The sequence below is a fragment of the Symphalangus syndactylus genome, chromosome 6 (genome assembly GCF_028878055.3).
Source record: "Symphalangus syndactylus isolate Jambi chromosome 6, NHGRI_mSymSyn1-v2.1_pri, whole genome shotgun sequence".
NCBI lineage: Eukaryota > Metazoa > Chordata > Mammalia > Primates > Hylobatidae > Symphalangus > Symphalangus syndactylus.
The window spans coordinates 121,334,479-121,354,119 of NC_072428.2; the positions used below are offsets into that span (position 1 = coordinate 121,334,479).

Sequence of the window (19,641 nt, forward strand, 5' to 3'; positions counted from 1 at the left end):
CAATTGATCATCTAAGTATATATCTCTTTGTGGACTCTATTCTGTTCTATTATATTTTGGTCTCTTCTTAACCAATATGACACTCCCTCAATTACTGTAGCTTTATAGTAATTCATGAAGTCAGGTAATATATAAATTTTAGAGTCATCAATTTCTAGAACTGTTGGGATTATGATGGGAATGTGATAAATCTATATATTAATTTGGAGCAAATTGGTGGGTTTTATTTTGTTGCTTGAATTTTTTTTTTTTTTTTTTTTTTGAGACAGAGTTTTGCTCTTGAGTGCAAATGATGCGATCTTGGCTCACTGCAACCCCCTTCTCCCAGGTTCAAGTGATTCTCCTACCTCAGCCTCCCGAGTAGCTGGGATTACAGGCACCCGCCTGGCTAATTTTTGTATTTTTAGTAGAGATGAGGTTTCACCATGTTGGCCAGGCTGGTCTCGAAATCCTGACCTCAGGTGATCCACCCACCTTAGCTTCTTAAAGTGCTGGGATTACAGTCATGAGCCACTGCGCCTGGCTGCAAATTGGTGTTTTAAAGATGTTGAATCTTTCTACACCACGAACATGGTTTAGTCTCCGTTTATTTTAGTTTTCATTATCTCTCAGCACTCTTAAGAGTTTTCAGTTTAAGAGGTCTATGATATTTTAGTTAACTTGATATCAGTGGATTTTGCTTTTTGTGCTATTATAATGGAATTTAAAAATTTTTTATTTTCCATTTGTTGGCTGGTAATATAGAGAAATACAATTGGTTTGCTAATATTGCCTTCATATCATGTCACTTTAAGTTTACTTATTTCTAATAGCTTCTTTTTTATTTCTTAGAGTATTTTAAAGAAGCAGTCATTTTTCTTCTTTCTGTTCTCTTTTCCATCATTATTTTATTTTAATTTTATTTTATTTTGTTTTATTTTTTGTTTGTTTGTTTGAGACAGAGTCTCGCTCTGTTGCCCATGCTGGAGTAGTGCAGTGACATGATCATGGCTTGCTGCAGCCTTGACCTTCTGGGCTCAAGCGATCCTTCCACCTCAGTTTCCCCAGTAGCTGGGACCATAGGTGTGTGCCTCCATGCCCAGCTAATTTTTAAATTATGTGTAGAGATAGGGTCTCTGTATGTTGAACATACAGAGGAGTCTTGAACTTGTTAACTCAACGAATCCTCCCGCCTTGGCCTCCCAAAGTGATGGGGTTACAGGCATGAGCCACCAGGCCCAGCCTTTATTTTATTTTTTTATTGCACTGATTTGAACTTCCAGAGCAATGTTAAATATAAGTGGTGAGAAAAGACATCCCTGTCTTGTTTCATATCTAAGCAGGAGAGTGTTCAGTATATCATCATTTAGAAAAACTAAATTTTACATTTTCTTACATGTTATCAGATTGAAAGTCTTTCTATTCCTATTTTGCTATGAGCTTTGTTCATGAATAGGTGATGAATTTTACCAAATGCTCTTTTTACATATGTATTGATATAATTGTGTTTTTTCTTCTTTATTCTGTTAATATGGCAGATTATCCTGATTGATTTACATTCCTGAGATAAATACCTTTTTGTTGTAAAATATTCTTTTCATATATTACTACTGCTGTTTGGTAATATTTTGCTAAAGATTGGTTTTGTCTATATTTGTAAGGGGTCCTAGCCACCTGTAAATGATTTCTCCACCTCTTCCCCATTTCTTCCTCCTTCTTCCCCTTCTCTTCCTTCTCCTTTGTAATATTGTTATTTGGTTTCAGTGTTATGTTGGCCTCATAAAATAAGCTAGGAATGGAAGAGAATGTGGATAAACAGTAGAGTTTTTCTTTTTTCCTCGATTTTCTGAAAAATTTTGTCTAAAACTGATACCATTTTTTCCTTAAGTGCTTGATATAATTTACCAGCATAGATATGTAGGCAATTATGAATTCAGTTTTTCAGTATGTGTAATTACTTCAGATTTTCCTCTTTCATCTCATGTCATCTTGGTAAGTTAGGTTTTTTTAAGGAATTATATCTTTTATCTACATTGTCAGATTTTACCTATGTTTTTGATAGTATTCTCTCTCTCTTTTTTCATTTCTAGGAAGTTTGTAGTGTTAATCTTGCTTTCATTTCTGGTACTGGCAATTTGTATTTTCCCTTCCTTTGTAAAAAATTAGTCTGCCAGTTGTTTATAATTCTATCAGTCTTTCAAAGAACCAACTTTGTTAATTTTCTCTATTTTTTTCCATGTTTTCTAGTCTATTGACCTATCTTTATTTCTTTTTTCTTGGTATATAATTTGGTCATCATTTTAATATTATTTGTGCTAATTTAGTTGACGCAAGAAGTTCTATTCTCTTATTAAAATTTCAAGTTTTACACTATGCATTATGGCATAGATTTATTATATGTTACTCCGTCTTTGTTTTTGAGATTATTTATGGAGGCAATCCTTTCTTAAATAAAATTTTCACCTTATTTGCTGAAGATATTCTTTGACAAAAATATTTTAAAATAAGTTTACAAATAATAATTAGTATGAATATTAAAGTGTACATTCACATCAACTTCATTGTCAAAATACCGTTCTTCCTGCCTAATATTCCTTCATGTCACTTAATTAATACTGCTAGATTACTCTTCTTAGAATACTGCCTTTTTATGTTATATCTTGCTTTAGAAACCACCAATAGTTCTTTATTGCCTACAAGATCATAAATTGTCTCCTCTGTCAGTCATTCATCAGGCTTCCTATGTCCACTTCATACATCAATTCTGTTATTTCTGCAGCAAGAACTCTTCATCTCAGTTATACTGCATAGACTGTATTAACAAGTGTATTTTTGCCTTTGTTTTTCTTCTAGAAAAAAATAATCTGAAATTGTGAAAGAGCCCAGTTTTTGGCTCTGGTACACAAGGGCGTAGATTTGCTATCTTACTTCCTAGTTTTGTGACAGTGGACTCTGTGAAATGGTGATAATATTTCCATACGGGGTTGTTATAAGGATTAAATGGAACACCCACATACACAGTAATAGTGTAAACAGAACTTGGGAGTTGTTTAACAAACATTAGTTTCCTTTCCTTTCCCCCTTTCAACTAATTAAACCCTGTGCAATTGAAGTTCTTTTTCCCCAATGAACCCTTTTGACTATACTACAATATTTTTTGGGTCTTGTGATACAAGTGATACCAGCTAATTAATTTATTGATAATATACTGATTCTTAATATTATTCCCTATTTATTTACTGTAGCTGTGCTATTCAATCAGGAAAATTAATTTTACAATGTAAAGGATGGATAAAGAAGTGATAGACTTGGATTCTTATTAGTTTCTGTCACTAGCTTATTAAAGGTATCATCCTGGTCTTATATTTCCTTGTTAGGCTTGTATTTTCTCATCTTTAAAAGGAGAAAACTAGAGATTTTATTTTTTTTAATTTTCTTTTATTATACTCTAAGTTCTAGGGTACATGTGCACAGTGTGCAGGTTTGATAGATAAGTATACATGTGCCATGTTGGTTTGGTGCACCCATCAACTCATCATTTACATTAGGTATTTCTCCTAATGCTATCCCTCGCCCTGGTCCCCACCCCCCTGACAGTCCCCGGTGTGTGATGTTCCCCGCCCTGTGTCCAAGTGATTAAACTAGAGATTTTATTGATGTTTCTTCTAATTTTGAAATTCACTGATTCTCTTTTGTGCTAGATTCTGATGAGAAATACAAAAATGTTCATAAAGACCAAACATGTCTTAGATTGTCATGTAATAGGGAATTGAACTCTGTGCGTAATGACTAAAATGCAGTGCAGTATATGGTAGAAACCATACAGATGTTATAAACAGAGTGCCATAAGCTGCAGTGTAGTTCATCTCATCTTTCCTGGTAGATTTTAAGCATTTCTAAGGTAAGATTTATGTCTCCTACTGCTTAGTGCTTTTGCTTTCCTTTAGAGAGTTAAGCCTAGTGTTGGACTCATATTGGTTGACTTGATGTGAGTTTCTGAGAAACCTTTTAATGAAAGGTAATAAAAAATGACATTTAATTTTTCTATTATTCTTTGATTTTTTTTTGCTCTTTCATTTATTTATTTATTTGTTTATTTATTTTCTCTCTCTATATATAGAATGGTCCTAGTGCCAGATCGTGTCATAAAATGTGCATTGACATTCAACGGAGGCAAATCTACACATTGGGGCGTTACTTGGATTCCTCTGTGAGGAACAGCAAATCTCTGAAAAGTGACTTCTATCGTTACGACATTGATACAAACACATGGATGTTACTAAGTGAGGATACTGCTGCTGATGGAGGGCCGAAATTGGTGTTTGATCATCAGGTTTGATGCACAGTTAAATATATGATGGAATTAATCAGTGCTTAGTGATTCTTGCAATTAGAGTTTGTGTTAGATGTTATGCTGAGTTGTCTAGTAGTGTTTTCCATGACAAATATCTATGACAGTAATAATAATTGTTGTTTCAGTAGGTATAAAGTTATTCTTTAGATTTTTTTCTCTTGTTTGTTGCAGGGTAGAATATGAAGATCTCAGGACATAGATTGTTGATTTATAGAAACTTTAGAGAGTAGATGGAGCAATATTAGGAAAAACATTTAGTTTTATAATGCATATGCATAAATCATAACAATAACAACTTACCCTTTTAATTATATTTCTTATTCTACATTCCTGTAAGAAATGGAAAATCACTTTATAATGAACTAGATGAAATCTAGAGCTTTTCTTCCAGTTAGAGGGAAATATATTTTGTTTTGTTTATAGTCACAAAATTGTATAAACCTAGAGAGGAATTTGACATACTAGATTAAACTCAGCACCAATAGAAATTATACAATAATGTTGTAGACTAGAAGACTGAACATAGCCTCATTGTAAGCCATTTTAATATTAATATACATGTAGCTCTCATTAGCCCCATCATTGTCATTATCATTGTTACCTGTCTTTAAATACTTCTTCCATACAAATTTAATGTAGGTCAAAAAAGACAGTAACCATTTTGAATTCCATAAGCAAGTTTTTACCTGGCTGAACCCACGTCCAAAGATTTTTTTGATGTATCGAGGAGAAAAAGACTTTAAAAATCTATAACTCTGTATTGATATAAATTATCTAGTATTTGGGAAATGAGAGGTGGTGCTAGAATTATGACAAAACTTAGGTGAGACCTAAAATCTTATCTAGGAGTTAGAACCCAGGGTCTTTATTTATCATGTCTTTATAGATTTTTGTTAATTATTTGCTTTTAAACTATCCTATTGCCATATTTCTATTAACATATAATTGTTATAGGGGAATGGTAAGGAGAGGAACAGTGAGTTATGCCTATCAAGTTAAGTGGTAGGTAGAAAATCAAAACCAGTATTCTTCGAAATACTCCCCAGCTTAAATTTGGAACTTCTGTTGGCTCTATTTAACTGAGCTCCACAAAGCTATGCACATCCCTGCTAACACCCTCAATGTTCTTCATGTGGAAAATAAGCATGCCAAGAAAAGTTAGGCTGGTTCTGATATTTTAAAAACATCAGCAGATAATATTGTTAGGGAACAATTAATTCTTTTGTTCCCAAATGGTTACATATTTCTTTTACAAAAGATGCTGATGTCTTTTTTTTTTTTTTACAAGTTGAAAAAAGAATAGCTTAGGAGTAGCACATAGAGAGTTCTTGTGTGTGGCCTTTGTTTCTCTTGACTTTTATAAAATAGGATGTTTCTTGAAAGCTGGGTGTTGTTAAATAATGCATGGTTTTCAACTGGTTAGATGGTACAGCAGAACACTGGGGGTGAAGAAACAAGGATTTCAGTACTAATTCAGGCAACAACTAGCCCTGTAAAAGTGAGCAAGTAATCTGTATACTCCTGCATTTGCTATTCAATTTCATACAAATAAAGCTGTAAGTTAGAACTTACACTTGTAGTGTTTATGACACTCCAAGAATAGCTTGTGGTGTTCATGACAATTTAGGATTTAACACTTAACGTTCAAATTTGATAAAAAATAAGAGAAAGCTATACATACAAACTTGCTTAAAAGCTATTTGCCATTTTTAATTTTAACATATTTAAAAAATAAAATTTAAAGACATCTGGATTTCTTAAGAACATAGTGGCAGTTTAGTTCTCAAGCTTTCCTTGATGTTGCTTTGTGTGGTTTTCCAGGAATAATGGTAATCAAGCAAAAAGATTTAAACACACACACACACACACACACACACAGTCTCTCTCAGCAAAACCAAGAGCTAGAGTAAACCCACAACCCCCAATGCCTTGTAAGTTTAGTCAGAAACAACTGAAATATTCAGAACTTTTGTTGAAGCCCACAACAGTGTAATAGGGAGACCTGGGAAAGCAAAGGGAGCCTAGCAGTTGTACGTCATAGTGAGAAGTGTCAGGGACAGGGCACATATTGCACGGAGAGCAGCCACTAGAAGAATCAGTGAATTAACATGGGTAAAGTACCCAGAAAGATCCAGAGGTGATATGTGTCAGAAAGCACTATTTTGTAAAAGTGAAGGAAACACACTGGGAATGATGGCTCCTTTTGGAATGGCCAGTAAGAAACTTGGGGAGCTCAAAGCTTGAGATCAGCCCTGTAAGCCGGATGAGATTCATAGAATTAGAGAAGGTATGGCTTCACCAGAAGTGCCATATTTTGAAGGAGCCATTCAATTCAGTAGCAACAGAGGAAGGAGTTCTTGAGCAAGAACATCCACCTTCTATAGAAATCCTCTGTAAAGTTATCTGATCCAGGGAAATTCAACTCAATTACATATGAAAAACTAAAAAGCAATAAGTAACAAAGCTTTAGAGAGACATTCTAAAGAAAAGCAATAAAAAGAAAAATAACAATAAATGAAAGTTATATCCCAGTATATTACCCCTTTCAGAAATGAAGACTTATCTACAAAGAGCGTAAAGAAGAATAGGTAGTGATCATATAGCATAGGAATGAGATAAAACAAAGAGGTAAAAATGATTAACCAGGGAAGGTAGGCAGAGGAGAGCCAACATATATATATAACTGGAGACTTTAAAGAAGAAAGCCAAAACAATGGAAAAAACAAATATTTATCAATTGAATTCAAGAACATTTTCCTGAAGAAAGATTTTACTCCGCATATCAAATGGGCATACTATATTCAGAAAAAGTTTACCCAAATACTTAACTCTAAGATGTATATCAATAACATTGACTATAAAAGATAAGAGATCATTTTATACAGCAAGTAGACAAAATGGTCAAGTCACCTATAAGAGAACTAAAATGAGACTGGTATCAGATTTCTCTACATCTACTTTCAGTGCCAGGAGATAATAGAGCAACATCTAGAAGACACTCAAGAAAAGACAGTGTGAGCCAAGAATTTTATATCTAGCCAAACTGTCCTTCAAGTGTAGTCACTTTTTGTGGAAATTACTAGAAAATGGAAAGTGAGCTAGCCAAGAAGTAGCAGGAAAAACTTCAGTTGAAGAATTGAAGATCTCAGCTCATTGATATTCTCACTGGGTCATGAGGCATTTTTGGAGGTTTGTAGAAGGGAGGTGGTAGGCTGGGCAACATTGGATACTTAGAAGCCTTTATAGCAATATCTTCAAATTTTGTGAGGAGGAGATTATTTTGAACCCAGCCAAACCCTTACCAATCTTGTATTCCTGTGATGGGTAAAATAAAGTCATTTTCAGGTTCAAAAAATAATTTTTCCCAGGAAAATAAGTGGTTATCCACTATTTTGATTTTAAAAATTAAATATCTAACCCCTGATATAATAAATGAATAGTCTTTAAACTTTTGGCTTTAAAGATTTTTTTAAGTCTTTGATGGAAAAGACATTATCACACTGAGTTTAATAAGTTTACTAGCTTTTCAGAAATTTTTTCGGAGAGTAAAAATGACAAAACAAATCAAAAGAGTGGAAATCAAATATTAAAGGGCTTCTTGGTTTAAACTGGTATGCTAGGAAGAACTACCAAGATAAAGATGTTTATACTTCAGCCCTGTAAATAAATGAGAATAAACCACATCAAAATTAAGCTTGAATATCCTCAAAAAGAAAGAAACTCTCTTTGTAGCCATACAAAGTAGAAAGGTAGGGGGTTGGTAACAAAGATTGGCCATTAGTATGAATCTGTGAGTTAATAAAAAATGGAAATAGACTCATTTAATGTGAGTACCTAAAGATTTTCAGCATAGTTCCCAGATATTTGGAGTGATTGAGTCTGAAGTACTTCAGAAAGGGAAATGTGACCCAGCTCCAATGGAGCCCTCAACGGAGGCAGTGGATGGGGCCAAACTGACTTGTTTTCAGCAGTGTGCTAATTTTAACTATATGATCATTTAAAAAATAGGAATACTTCCAGACATCTTTGTTTTTCAGCCATATTTACCAAGATTTCACCCTTGGGGAATAGATTTTCATCTTAATTTATGGAAGTCTTTGAGAAACCTGGGAAATGGCTAATGAGGTAGATATTTTTAGTGGTAGATAAAAATTAGGAGATGTTAGAATCTTTTCTTTTTAATAATAACTACAGTTTTTTAAAACAACCTTTAAAATTATGAAAATAGCCAGGCACGGTGGCTCATGCCTGTAATCCCAGCACTTTGGGAGGCCGAGGCAGGCGGATCACCTGAGGTTGAGAGTTCAAGACCAGCCTGACCTACATGGAGTAACACCATCTCTACTAAAAATACAAAATTATCCTGGCATGGTGCCAATATGCTCGTAATCCCAGCTGCCCAGGAGGCTGAGGCAGGAGAATTGCATGAACCTGGGAGGCAGAGGTTGTGGTGAGCCAAGCTCATGCTGTTGCACTCTAGCCTGGGCAACAAGAGCGAAACTCTGTCTAGGAAAAAAAAAAAATTATGAAAATAGCCTTTTATTTAAAAAAATACATAAATAGCAGAAGTAATCTGGTAGGAGAATTGAACATCAAATGGTTGGATTTTTTTTAGCAAAACATCTATGTTTTGTGTACACAATTTATTCTTTATATAAATGCCACTTAACGTTCAACAGCTAATTCCCAACTTCGATTTATGTATTATTTGAAACAGAATTTGATTCTTACTGTCTCGTGACAGATGGCTGTTTTCTCACACATTTTTATGAAAAGTTATAATCTTGAGTTGAAAGAATGGAAGAATAAAGCTTGACTTTTAAACATGAAGTGTATAGCTTAATTCAAAGAAAATTAAATAGTGCTATGTTAAAAGTAGGCAGAGTTCTTCACACTGTAGAAGTCAGTCTGGAGACTTGATTGTTGTAAATGTCCTTTTGCTTGTTTCTTTTACTGTTTTGTAACATAATTTGAAGGGTTTTATAAAAAGCAGAGAGGTGAATTTAGCTTCACCACTCTTATTTGCATATCTGATCGCTTAGTAAATGGTAGTAATATTAATAGGATGCTTGCCTAGAATGAAAGAAGGGAATTTTTATAAGGAGGGTATGATCACTATTCACCCAGAATATGATAAGTATTCACTCTTACGTATAAATCAACGCCTCATGTATCATTGGTTGATTTTGGTAAAAATTATGCAATTTCAAGAAGGCAGAAAGCTCTTTACTCTCACTGAGAAAAATGGCAACTTGACAAATTATTTAGAAACTTGCATATGATAATCAGGGGTGGTATTTAGTATCATTGGGGACAAAGTTTAGGTTTTTTTTGAGAATGTAAAACTGTACATGTTGGTTTTGTTTTAGCACATACGACAGGAACAAACTAAAACTATTCAATCTGTTGCCTTGTTCTGATAGATGTGTATGGACTCAGAAAAACATATGATCTACACTTTTGGTGGTAGAATTTTGACTTGTAATGGCAGCGTAGATGACAGCAGAGCCAGTGAACCACAATTCAGTGGCTTGTTTGCTTTCAACTGTCAATGTCAAACCTGGAAACTTCTTCGAGAGGACTCCTGTAATGCTGGGCCTGAGGACATCCAGTCTCGAATAGGACACTGCATGCTATTCCACTCAGTAAGAACATTCCGTACATTGCGTAAATGTTATTTTGTCATGTATATCTAGATAGGAAAAGAAATGGTGAAATCTAATTCTTTAGGAAGAGATAAAAACTTTTCCTTAGGAGAGTAAATGGTTAGTGTAGCAATGACAGAGAAAGACAAACCTTCTTTAATAGTGAACTGTTTGCTAATTATGAGACTCTTCCCATCAACCTGGTAATTCCTAAATAGTTATTACCTGGCTACCAACCTGGGCAATCTTATGACTCATTTCACTGCTTATGTAGATTTTGTAGCTATGTTCCTTTCGTATGCCTTGCCACTTACATCTCTTAGTAATTAGAAGGACAGTTTCTTACTCTTTTCTTATTTTCCCTTCTGCTATTCTTCATTAAGTACAAAGAATTTAAGATTTGATTTTATAGAATTAGAATTTAAATGTATCAGCAATGGTCAGGCGCAGTGGATCACTTGATTCCAGAAGTTTGAGATGAGCCTAGCCAACATGGCAAAACCCTATCTCTAGTAAAAATACAAAAATTAGCCTGGCGTGGTGACCTGTGCCTGTAGTCCCAGCTACTTGGGAGGCTGAGGTGGGAGAATGGCTTGAACCCAGAAGGCAAAGGCTGCAGCAGTGAGCCAAGATCACTCCAGCCTGGGTGACAGAGCAATATTCTGTCTCTAATAATAATAATAATAATAATAAATAATGTATCAGCAAACCAACATACAGACTTTATTTTAACCTTTTCAAATTTTTTAATGAAATCTTGGTGTTCTTTCTGTGAACACAGCTTTAAAACAATGTCATGAAATATTTTAAACATGTTCTTTAACATGTATTTTAAACATATTTTTCTCTCTACAAAGTGGAAAGGATAATATAATACATTTTTACGTGCTCATTGTTTCAACAGTTATCAATAATCTGTTCATTTTTCATACAGCACTTTAATTTCATTTTCTTGATGTTTCTTTGATTTTTAAGTTTATTCTTAAATTTTATGCTGGAGTATTTTTAAAATTTTTATTATTCCTTTTCTACAACATCTTATTGTAGCATGTGCTGTAGTGTTTTAAAGCAGATCCCAGATACTGTATAATTATACTTGTAAATACTACTATAGTATATAATTCTAACAGATAAGGACTTTTTAAAAACATAATTACGGTTGGGTGTGTTGGTGTACACCTGTAGTCCCAGCTACGCAGGAGGCTGAGAATTTGCTGGAGCCCAGTTCTGGGCCACATTGCACTGTGCTGATCAGTTGTTCATACTAAGTTTGGCATCAGTATGGTTACCTCCCATAAGCGAGGGACCACCAATTTGCTTAAGTAGGGGTGAATTGGCTAGGTCAGAAACAGACTAGGTCAAAACTCCCATGCTGATCGATAGTGGGATCGCACCTGTGATAGCCACTGTGCTCCAGCCTGGGCAATACAGCAATACTATCTCTTAAAAAAAAAAAAAGAAAAAGGAAACATAATTGAAATATCATTATCAACCAAAATAAAAGCAGTTCTTTAATATCATTTAATATTCTGTGTTCTTTTTTTCTAATATACTGAAAAATACCTTAGTTGTTTTGTTTAAGTCAAGATTCAAAAAAGGGTATTTTGCATTTGGTTGTTAGGTCTCTTACATTTTTTAAAAAACTGTAATAGTACTCTTTCCTCCTATTCCCTGTTCCCCCCTACACAGAACACACTAAGTGAGACATTTGTGCTCTAGAATCTCCCACATTTCCAGTTTTGATTTTGATTTTATCTTCGTAGTGTCATTTAATGTGTTCCTCTTTCATATTTCCTATAAACTGGTCATTGCACTCAGAGGCTTGATTTTAGATTAACTATCTTTTTGGGGGGGCCAGGGAGAATGTGCAAGAATACTTCATAGACACTCTGACTGCAAAATATAAAGAGGCATTTAATAACTGGTTGTCATACTTTTAATGATGTTAATAGGTTTGGGTGTTATTAGCCTGACTGATCAATTATAAAGTTTTCTTTCAAACTTTTACCTAATGGTTTTTGTAGCCATTCATTACCTAAATTTCGTTAGGATGTATAAGACGGTGATTTTTCTAATGACATCATTTCCTCTGCATTTGTTAAGTGTGTGATTCTCCTATTACAGGGAAAAAAAAAAAAAAATTCCTCTCATTAACTTTTTGGTTACCCTGAAATGTAAAGCATACTGAATAGGCAGTATAAATGTTTCATTGTTTTTCTTTATTGATTTTCATATTGATGAGTTAACTTTGAGGCTCCAAAGTTAAGCAATGATATGTGTACAAAAATTTTATTATGAAGTATTTTACAAATCTGATGTATTTATATCCAATGCTGTCATTCTGCTTCTTTAATTTTGAGACGGAGTTTTGCTTTTGTTGCCCAGGCTGGAGTGCAATGGTGCAATCTTGGCTCACTGCAACCTCTGCCTCCCGATTTCAAGCGATTCTCCTGCTTCAGCCTCCCAGGTAGCTGGGATTACAGGCATGCACCACCACGCCCGGCTAATTTTTTGTATTTAGTAAAGACAGGGTTTCATCATGTTGGCCAGGCTGGTCTCGAACTCCTGACCTCAGGTGATCCACCTGCCTCTGCCTCCTAAAGTGTTGGTATTACAGGCATGAGCCACTGTACCTGGCCACTTTCTTGATGCTCAAATTTTTCTCTTTGGCTAGTAGGAGCACCCCCCCACAACATATTTATGTATCTTTTTTTGTAAGAGAAAAATTAAATCATGAGTTCATACTGATATGTCTGACTCAAATAAAATATTTTTTATCTTAATGTCTTCTGTTTTGTAACTTTATATCTTTTCTTTTTTTAGAGATAGGGTCTTGCTCTGCCACCCCGACTGGAGTGCAGATCATAGCTCACTACAGCCTTGAATGTCAGGGCTCAAATGATCCTCTCACCTTAGCATCCCAAGTAGCTAAAACTACAGGTCACCACACCTGGGTTTTGAGCAGCAGCAGCAGTAGTAGTAGTAGTAGTAGTAGTAGTAGTGGTAGTAGTAGTGGTAGTAGTATAGTAAAGTAATATAGTAGTAGTAGTAGTAATAGTAGTGGTATAGTAGTGTAGTAGTAGTAGTAGTCGTAGTAGTAGTAGTAGTAGTCGTAGTAGTAGTAGTAGTAGTAGTAGTAGTAATAGTCCTAGTAGTAGTAGTAGTAGTAGTAGTAGCAGAAGAAGAAGAGGAGGAGACAGGGCCTTGCTGTGTTGCCCAGGCTGGTCTCAAGCAATCCTCCCACCTTGGCCTGCCCAAATGCTAGGACTACAGGTCTGAGCCACCACGCCTGGCCTATTTTTGTGTCTTTTAAGGTTAAAATCCTACTTCATAATATTACTTGCTTTGTCTGTCTATAATAGCTTTCACAGTAAAAAAACTAACAACAGAATCACTGAGTGCTGTTTAACGTTGGTTTCTGATTATTTTTCTGTTTAGGATTTAGACTTCTAGGGATGGGTAGTCAAAAAGTATGTATTAAAATCACTAGAAATACTATTTCTCTGTCTGAGTATATCTTTATATACAGATAGGTTTATTTGTTGTTGGATTTTTTTTTTTTTTTTTTTAGTTAATTTTGTCTTCTAATTAAATAAAAGCATATACATGGTTCTAAAGTCAAAACCATATGTTAAGGTATTTTTGGAGAGGTCTTCCTGCTCTGTTCCTGCCACTATAGGTAACTGTCTTTTATTAGGTTTTGGTTTATCCTTCCTTTGTTTTTCAAAAATAGAAGCAATCTCTACTCTTGCTCTCGCTTGCATGCTCTCTGGCTTTTCCCCTCTCTCACTTTCTCTTTCCCTCTCTCCCTCTCTTTTTGTCTCATACACAGATATTCCTTCTTCTCCATTCCTACACAAAGGAAGAAGGAACCTGTATATATCATTCTGCACCTTGCTTTTCTTCTTTAACAGGATGTCCTAGAGATCACCTTTTAGCAATATGTAGAGAGCTTCCTCTTTCCCTTTTATTCCAGCATAGTACTCCATTGGGATCTGTTATAAAATTACTTTTGTAGAGGTTTACGTTTTTAAAGGATCATTCTGAGTTCTTCATGGAAGTGACAAGTTACTCCTTTCTTCTTTTTTTTCTTCTTTTTCAGAAAAATCGTTGCTTATATGTATTTGGTGGCCAGCGATCAAAGACCTATTTGAATGATTTCTTTAGTTATGATGTGGACTCTGATCATGTAGACATAATATCAGATGGCACCAAGAAAGACTCTGGGATGGGTAAGGGCATTGAGTGATTTCTTCTCTCATGTCTTAACTACTTTAGGTAGAAAACTGCAGTTCATTCTCTTTTCTTTCTAATCATTTTTCACCCTTTCTTTATTTCTTTAATTGAGTAATTCCAAGTAAGAGAAAGAAAATTCTACCAGCTTATTCAATTCTATCTATTTTTAAACATGTGAATTATTATTTCCTTCAAGCAGAAAATATGTGAATTGCTAAATGAATTGTGTGTGTGCTTGTTGGGGGGGGTGTTGCAAGAATCAATACTTTAAAAACTTTTTATTCTGTGTTTGCTAATTTTTTTCATCTTCTGTTTTCACTGTAGTGATCTTTATATTAGGCACTAGCATAGTAGGCTGTGTGTCTTAAGGGGGGAACTTCATGGGATTGATAACACCTTGTAAGTTTAAAAGCTCAGCATCTAGGAGGTTATTAGTAATGGAATGGCTGGTTTGCTTAGATTATGCATATTGCCCTGGCATAATTATTAATAGTGCTCCATTCATTTTCAAAAGTGTCCTGTTTTGATCATTTATAGTTACCCTACATAGTAGTTGCTTTGCCTATGTATTATTGTAGGTAAAAGAGTGGCTTTGATTAAGGTGCAATGGTTTAAAATGCTAATTTGAACAATAGGGTGAGAAATTAGATCAGCTTGCTTTTCTTTTTAGCTGTTGCTTATAAATTGGTATTTTTATTACTGACTCTTTTGCCAAATGTGGATAAAAGCACCTGTTTCACAGACATTGTTTCTGGATATTTTATTGATTAATACAAGCTTCCTCTAAAAAAAAACAACAAAAATATTTTTTAATTAAAATATTTGTTCACATTTAAGAAGAAAAACTTGTTTTTTTTTTTTTTTTATTATACTTTAGGGTTTTAGGGTACATGCGCACAATGTGCAGGTTTGTTACATATGTATCCATGTGCCATGTTGTTTTGCTGCACCCATTAACTCGTCATTTAGCATTAGGTATATCTCCTAATGCTGTCCCTCTCCCCTTCCCCCACCCCACAACAGTCCCCAGAGTGTGATGTTCCCCTTCCTGTGTCCATGTGTTCTCATTGTTCAATTCCCACCCATGAGTGAGAACATGTGGTGTTTGGTTTTTTGTCCTTATGACAGTTTACTAAGAATGATGTTTTCCAGTTTCATCCATGTCCCTACAAAGGATATGAACTCATCATTTTTTATGGCTGCATAGTATTCCATGGTGTATATGTGCCACATTTTCTTAATCCAGTCTATCATTGTTGGACATTTGGGTTGATTCCAAGTCTTTGCTATTGTGAATAGTGCCTCAATAAACATACGTGTGCATGTGTCTTTATAGCAGCATGATTTATAATCTTTTGGGTATATACCCAGTAATGGGATGGCTGGGTCAAATGGTATTTCTAGTTCTAGATCCCTGAGGAATCGCCACACTGACTTCCACAATGGGTGAACTAGTTTACAGTCCCACCAACAGTGTAAAAGTGTTCCTATTTCTCCACATCCTCTCTAGCACCTGTTGTTTCCTGACTTTTTAATGATGGCCATTCTAACTGGTGTGAGATGGTATCTCACTGTGGTTTTGATTTGCATTTCTCTGATGGCCAGTGATGATGAGCATTTTTTCATGTGTTTTTTGGCTTCATAAATGTCTTCTTTTGAGAAGTGTCTGTTCATGTCCTTCACCCACTTTTTGATGGGGTTGTTTGTTTTTTTCTTGTAAATTTGAGTTCATTGTAGATTCTGGATATTAGCCCTTTGTCAGATGAGTAGGTTGCAAAAATTTTGTCCCATTCTGTAGGTTGCCTGTTCACTCTGATGGTAGTTTCTTTTGCTGTGCAGAAGCTCTTTAGTTTAATTAGATCCCATTTGTCAATTTTGGCTTTTGTTGCCATAGCTTTTGGTGTTTTAGACATGAAGTCCTTGCCCACACCTATGTCCTGAATGGTATTGCCTAGGTTTTCTTGTAGGATTTTAATGGTTTTAGGTCTAACATTTAAGTCTTTAATCCATCTTGAATTAATTTTTGTATAAGGTGTAAGGAAGGGATCCAGTTTCAGCTTTCTACATATGGCTAGCCAGTTTTCCCAGCACCATTTATTAAATAGGGAATGCTTTCCCCATTTCTTGTTTTTGTCAGGTTTGTCAAAGATCAGATAGTTGTAGATATGCGGCATCATTTCTGAGGACTCTGTTCTGTTCCATTGATCTATGTCTCTGTTGTGGTACCAGTACCATGCTGTTTTGTTTACTGTAGCCTTGTAGTATAGTTTGAAGTCAGGTAGCGTGATGCCTCCAGCTTTGTTCTTTTGGCTTAGGATTGACTTGGCGATGCGGACTCTTTTTGGTTCCATATGAACTTTAAAGTAGTTTTTTCCAATTCTGTGAAGAAAGTCATTGGTAGCTTGATGGGGATGGCATTGAATCTATAAATTACCTTGGGCAGTATGGCCATTTTCACGATATTGATTCTTCTAACCCATGAGCATGGAATGTTCTTCCATTTGTTTGTATCCTCTTTTATTTCATTGAGCAGTGGTTTGTAGTTCTCCTTGAAGAGGTCCTTCACATCCCTCGTAAGTTGGATTCCTAGGGTATTTTATTCTCTTTGAAGCAGTTGTGAATGGGAGTTCACTCATGATTTGGCTCTCTGTTTGTCTGTGATTGGTGTACAAGAATGCTTGTGATTTTTGTACATTGATTTTGTATCCTGAGACTTTGCTGAAGTTGCTAATCAACTTAAGGAGATTTTGGGCTGAGACGATGGGGTTTTCTAGATATACAATCATGTCATCTGCAAACAGGGACAATTTGACTTCCTCTTTTCCTAATTGAATACCCTTTATTTCCTTCTCCTGCCTGATTGCTCTGGCCAGAACTTCCAGCACTATGTTGAATAGGAGTGGTGAGAGAAGGCATCCCTGTCTTGTGCCAGTTTTCAAAGGGAATGCTTGCAGTTTTTGCCCATTCAGTGTGATATTGGCTGTGGGTTTGTCATAGATAGCTCTTATTATTTTGAGATACGTCCCATCAATACCTAATTTATTGAGAGTTTTTAGCATGAAGGGTTGTTGAATTTTGTCAGAGGCCTTTTCTGCATCTATTGAGATAATCATGTGGTTTTTGTCTTTGGTTCTGTTTATATGCTGGATTACATTTATTGATTTGCGTATGTTGAACCAGCCTTGCATCCCAGGGATGAAGCCTGCTTGATCAGACCACAGTGCAATCAAACTAGAACTCAGGATTAAGAAACTCACTCAAAACCGCTCAACTACATGGAAACTGAACAACCTGCTCCTGAATGACTATTGGGTACATAATGAAATGAAGGCAGAAATAAAGATGTTCTTTGAAACCAACGAGAACAAAGACACAACATACCAGAATCTCCGGGACACATTCAAAGCAGTGTGTAGAGGGAAATTTATAGCAGTAAATGCCCACAAGAGAAAGCAGGAAAGATCCAAAATTGAGACCCTAACATCACAATTGAAAGAACTAGAAAAGCAAGAGCAAACACATTCAAAAGCTAGCAGAAGGCTAGAAATAACTAAAATCAGAGCAGAACTGAAGGAAATAGAGACACAAAAAACCCTTCAAAAAATTAATGAATCCAGGAGCTGGTTTTTTGAAAAGATCAACAAAATTGATGGACCGCTAGCAAGACTAATAAAGAAGAAAAGAGAGAAGAATCAAATAGATGCAATAAAAAATAAAAAAGAGGATATCACCACCGATCCCACAGAAATACAATCTACCATCAGAGAATACTACAAACACCTCTATGCAAATAAACTAGAAAATCTAGAAGAAATGGATAAATTCCTCGACAAATACACCCTCCCAAGACTAAACCAGGAAGAAGTTGAATCTCTGAATAGACCAATAACAGGCTCTGAAATTGTGGCAATAATCAATAGCTTACCAACCAAAAAGAGTCCAGGACCTGATGGATTCACAGCCGAATTCTACCAGAGGTACAAGGAAGAACTGGTACCATTCCTTCTGAAACTATTCCAATTGATAGAAAAAGAGGGAATCCTCCCTAACACATTTTATGAAGCCAGCATCGTCCTGATACCAAAGCCTGGCAGAGACATAACCAAAAAAGAGAATTTCAGACCAATATCCTTGATGAACATTGATGCAGAAATCCTCAATAAAATACTGGCAAACCGAATCCAGCAGCACATCGAAAAACTTGTTTTAAAACAAACAAAAGAACAAAAGATAGGCAAGGCACAGTCGTATGTGCCTGTAATTCCAGCTAGTCCAGAGACTGACATGGGAGGATTGCTTGAATCTAGGAGTTTAGGACCAGCCTGAGCAACAAAGCAAGACCCTGTCTCTACAAAAAGGAGGTTTCCAGATAAAAGTAGACTCAATAGATATGTTAGGTATTTGGAAGAAAAATCTGTTGATGAGTATAAATAGCATCTAATGTAAAAAACAAAGGATAGGGACACAACAGGAAAAGTGAAACTTTTTATAAAAAAGGAGACACTATCACAGTTAATTTCTTGGCTTTACGGTGAGCAGTATTTCCCTAATCAAAATGCAGAACTACAGTCAGTTTAACCAAAAATTGGGATGAAATATAGTGGGAAGATAGTGTAAGTGTAGTAAACATCTTCGTCTATTACAACAGGAAATCAGTAGGTAATGTCTAAAATAGCAGCTTAGCATGTGATTTAGAAATACGGACCTAAATAGGTAATAACATTATTTACCCTATCTAAAATTGTCTTATTTACTCATTTATTTACTGTTACCGTAGGAGAGTGTAGAGCTATGTGATTTAATATTTGACTTTTTTTGGCTTTTAAGAGTTATTCTAACTTACCATTAAAATAACTAGGAGGGCCAGGTGCGGTGGCTCACGTCTTTAATTCCAGCACTTTGGGAGGCTAAGGTGAGAGGACTGCTTGAGCCCAGGAGTTTGAGACTAGCCTGGGCAGCATAGTTAGCCCTCATCTCTATAAAATAAAAATAAAATAGCAGGAGAGAGGTAATACTCCTTCTACAATCCTAACATGGCTCTCCCTGAAAAAGGTAGTGAAGATGGTAATTGATATGACAATATGTTGAAAATTATGACATGCTGACTCAGTGCTAGACTACGGGCACAGTGGAACAAGGCAATCACAGTTTCTCAAATTGCTTATAATCTAGCTAGTAGGTAATAGATTCCAATGGATAATAATTACTATTCTTTATTTAGACCCTACCATATACCAGAATATCTTTAATTGGTGGTGTTATTCTAATGTACAAGATGAAAACAGTTACGCAACTAGATAATGATAGAGCTGGGATTTAGAAGTTTGAGTGCAAGGAAGGTGTTTCTGCCATGCTAAACTACTGCCCAAGATTAAAAGAAAAAAGTGGCGGCCAGGCGAGGTGGCTTACGCCTGTAATCCCAGCACT

General features: G+C 35.4%; 1 protein-coding gene across 6 annotated transcripts in view; it reads left to right on the plus strand.

Annotated features, from left to right (window-relative positions):
• Positions 1 to 19,641, plus strand: part of MKLN1 (muskelin 1) — a 397,154-nt gene that overhangs the window by 338,310 nt on the left and 39,203 nt on the right. For all 6 annotated transcript variants that reach the window (XM_055284047.2, XM_055284046.2, XM_063641641.1 and 3 more), the window contains 3 exons: positions 4,100 to 4,312; positions 9,757 to 9,978; positions 14,081 to 14,210. In XM_055284047.2, coding sequence (XP_055140022.1) covers positions 4,100 to 4,312; positions 9,757 to 9,978; positions 14,081 to 14,210 — 565 coding nt within the window. The remainder of the gene's footprint in view (positions 1 to 4,099; positions 4,313 to 9,756; positions 9,979 to 14,080; positions 14,211 to 19,641) is intronic.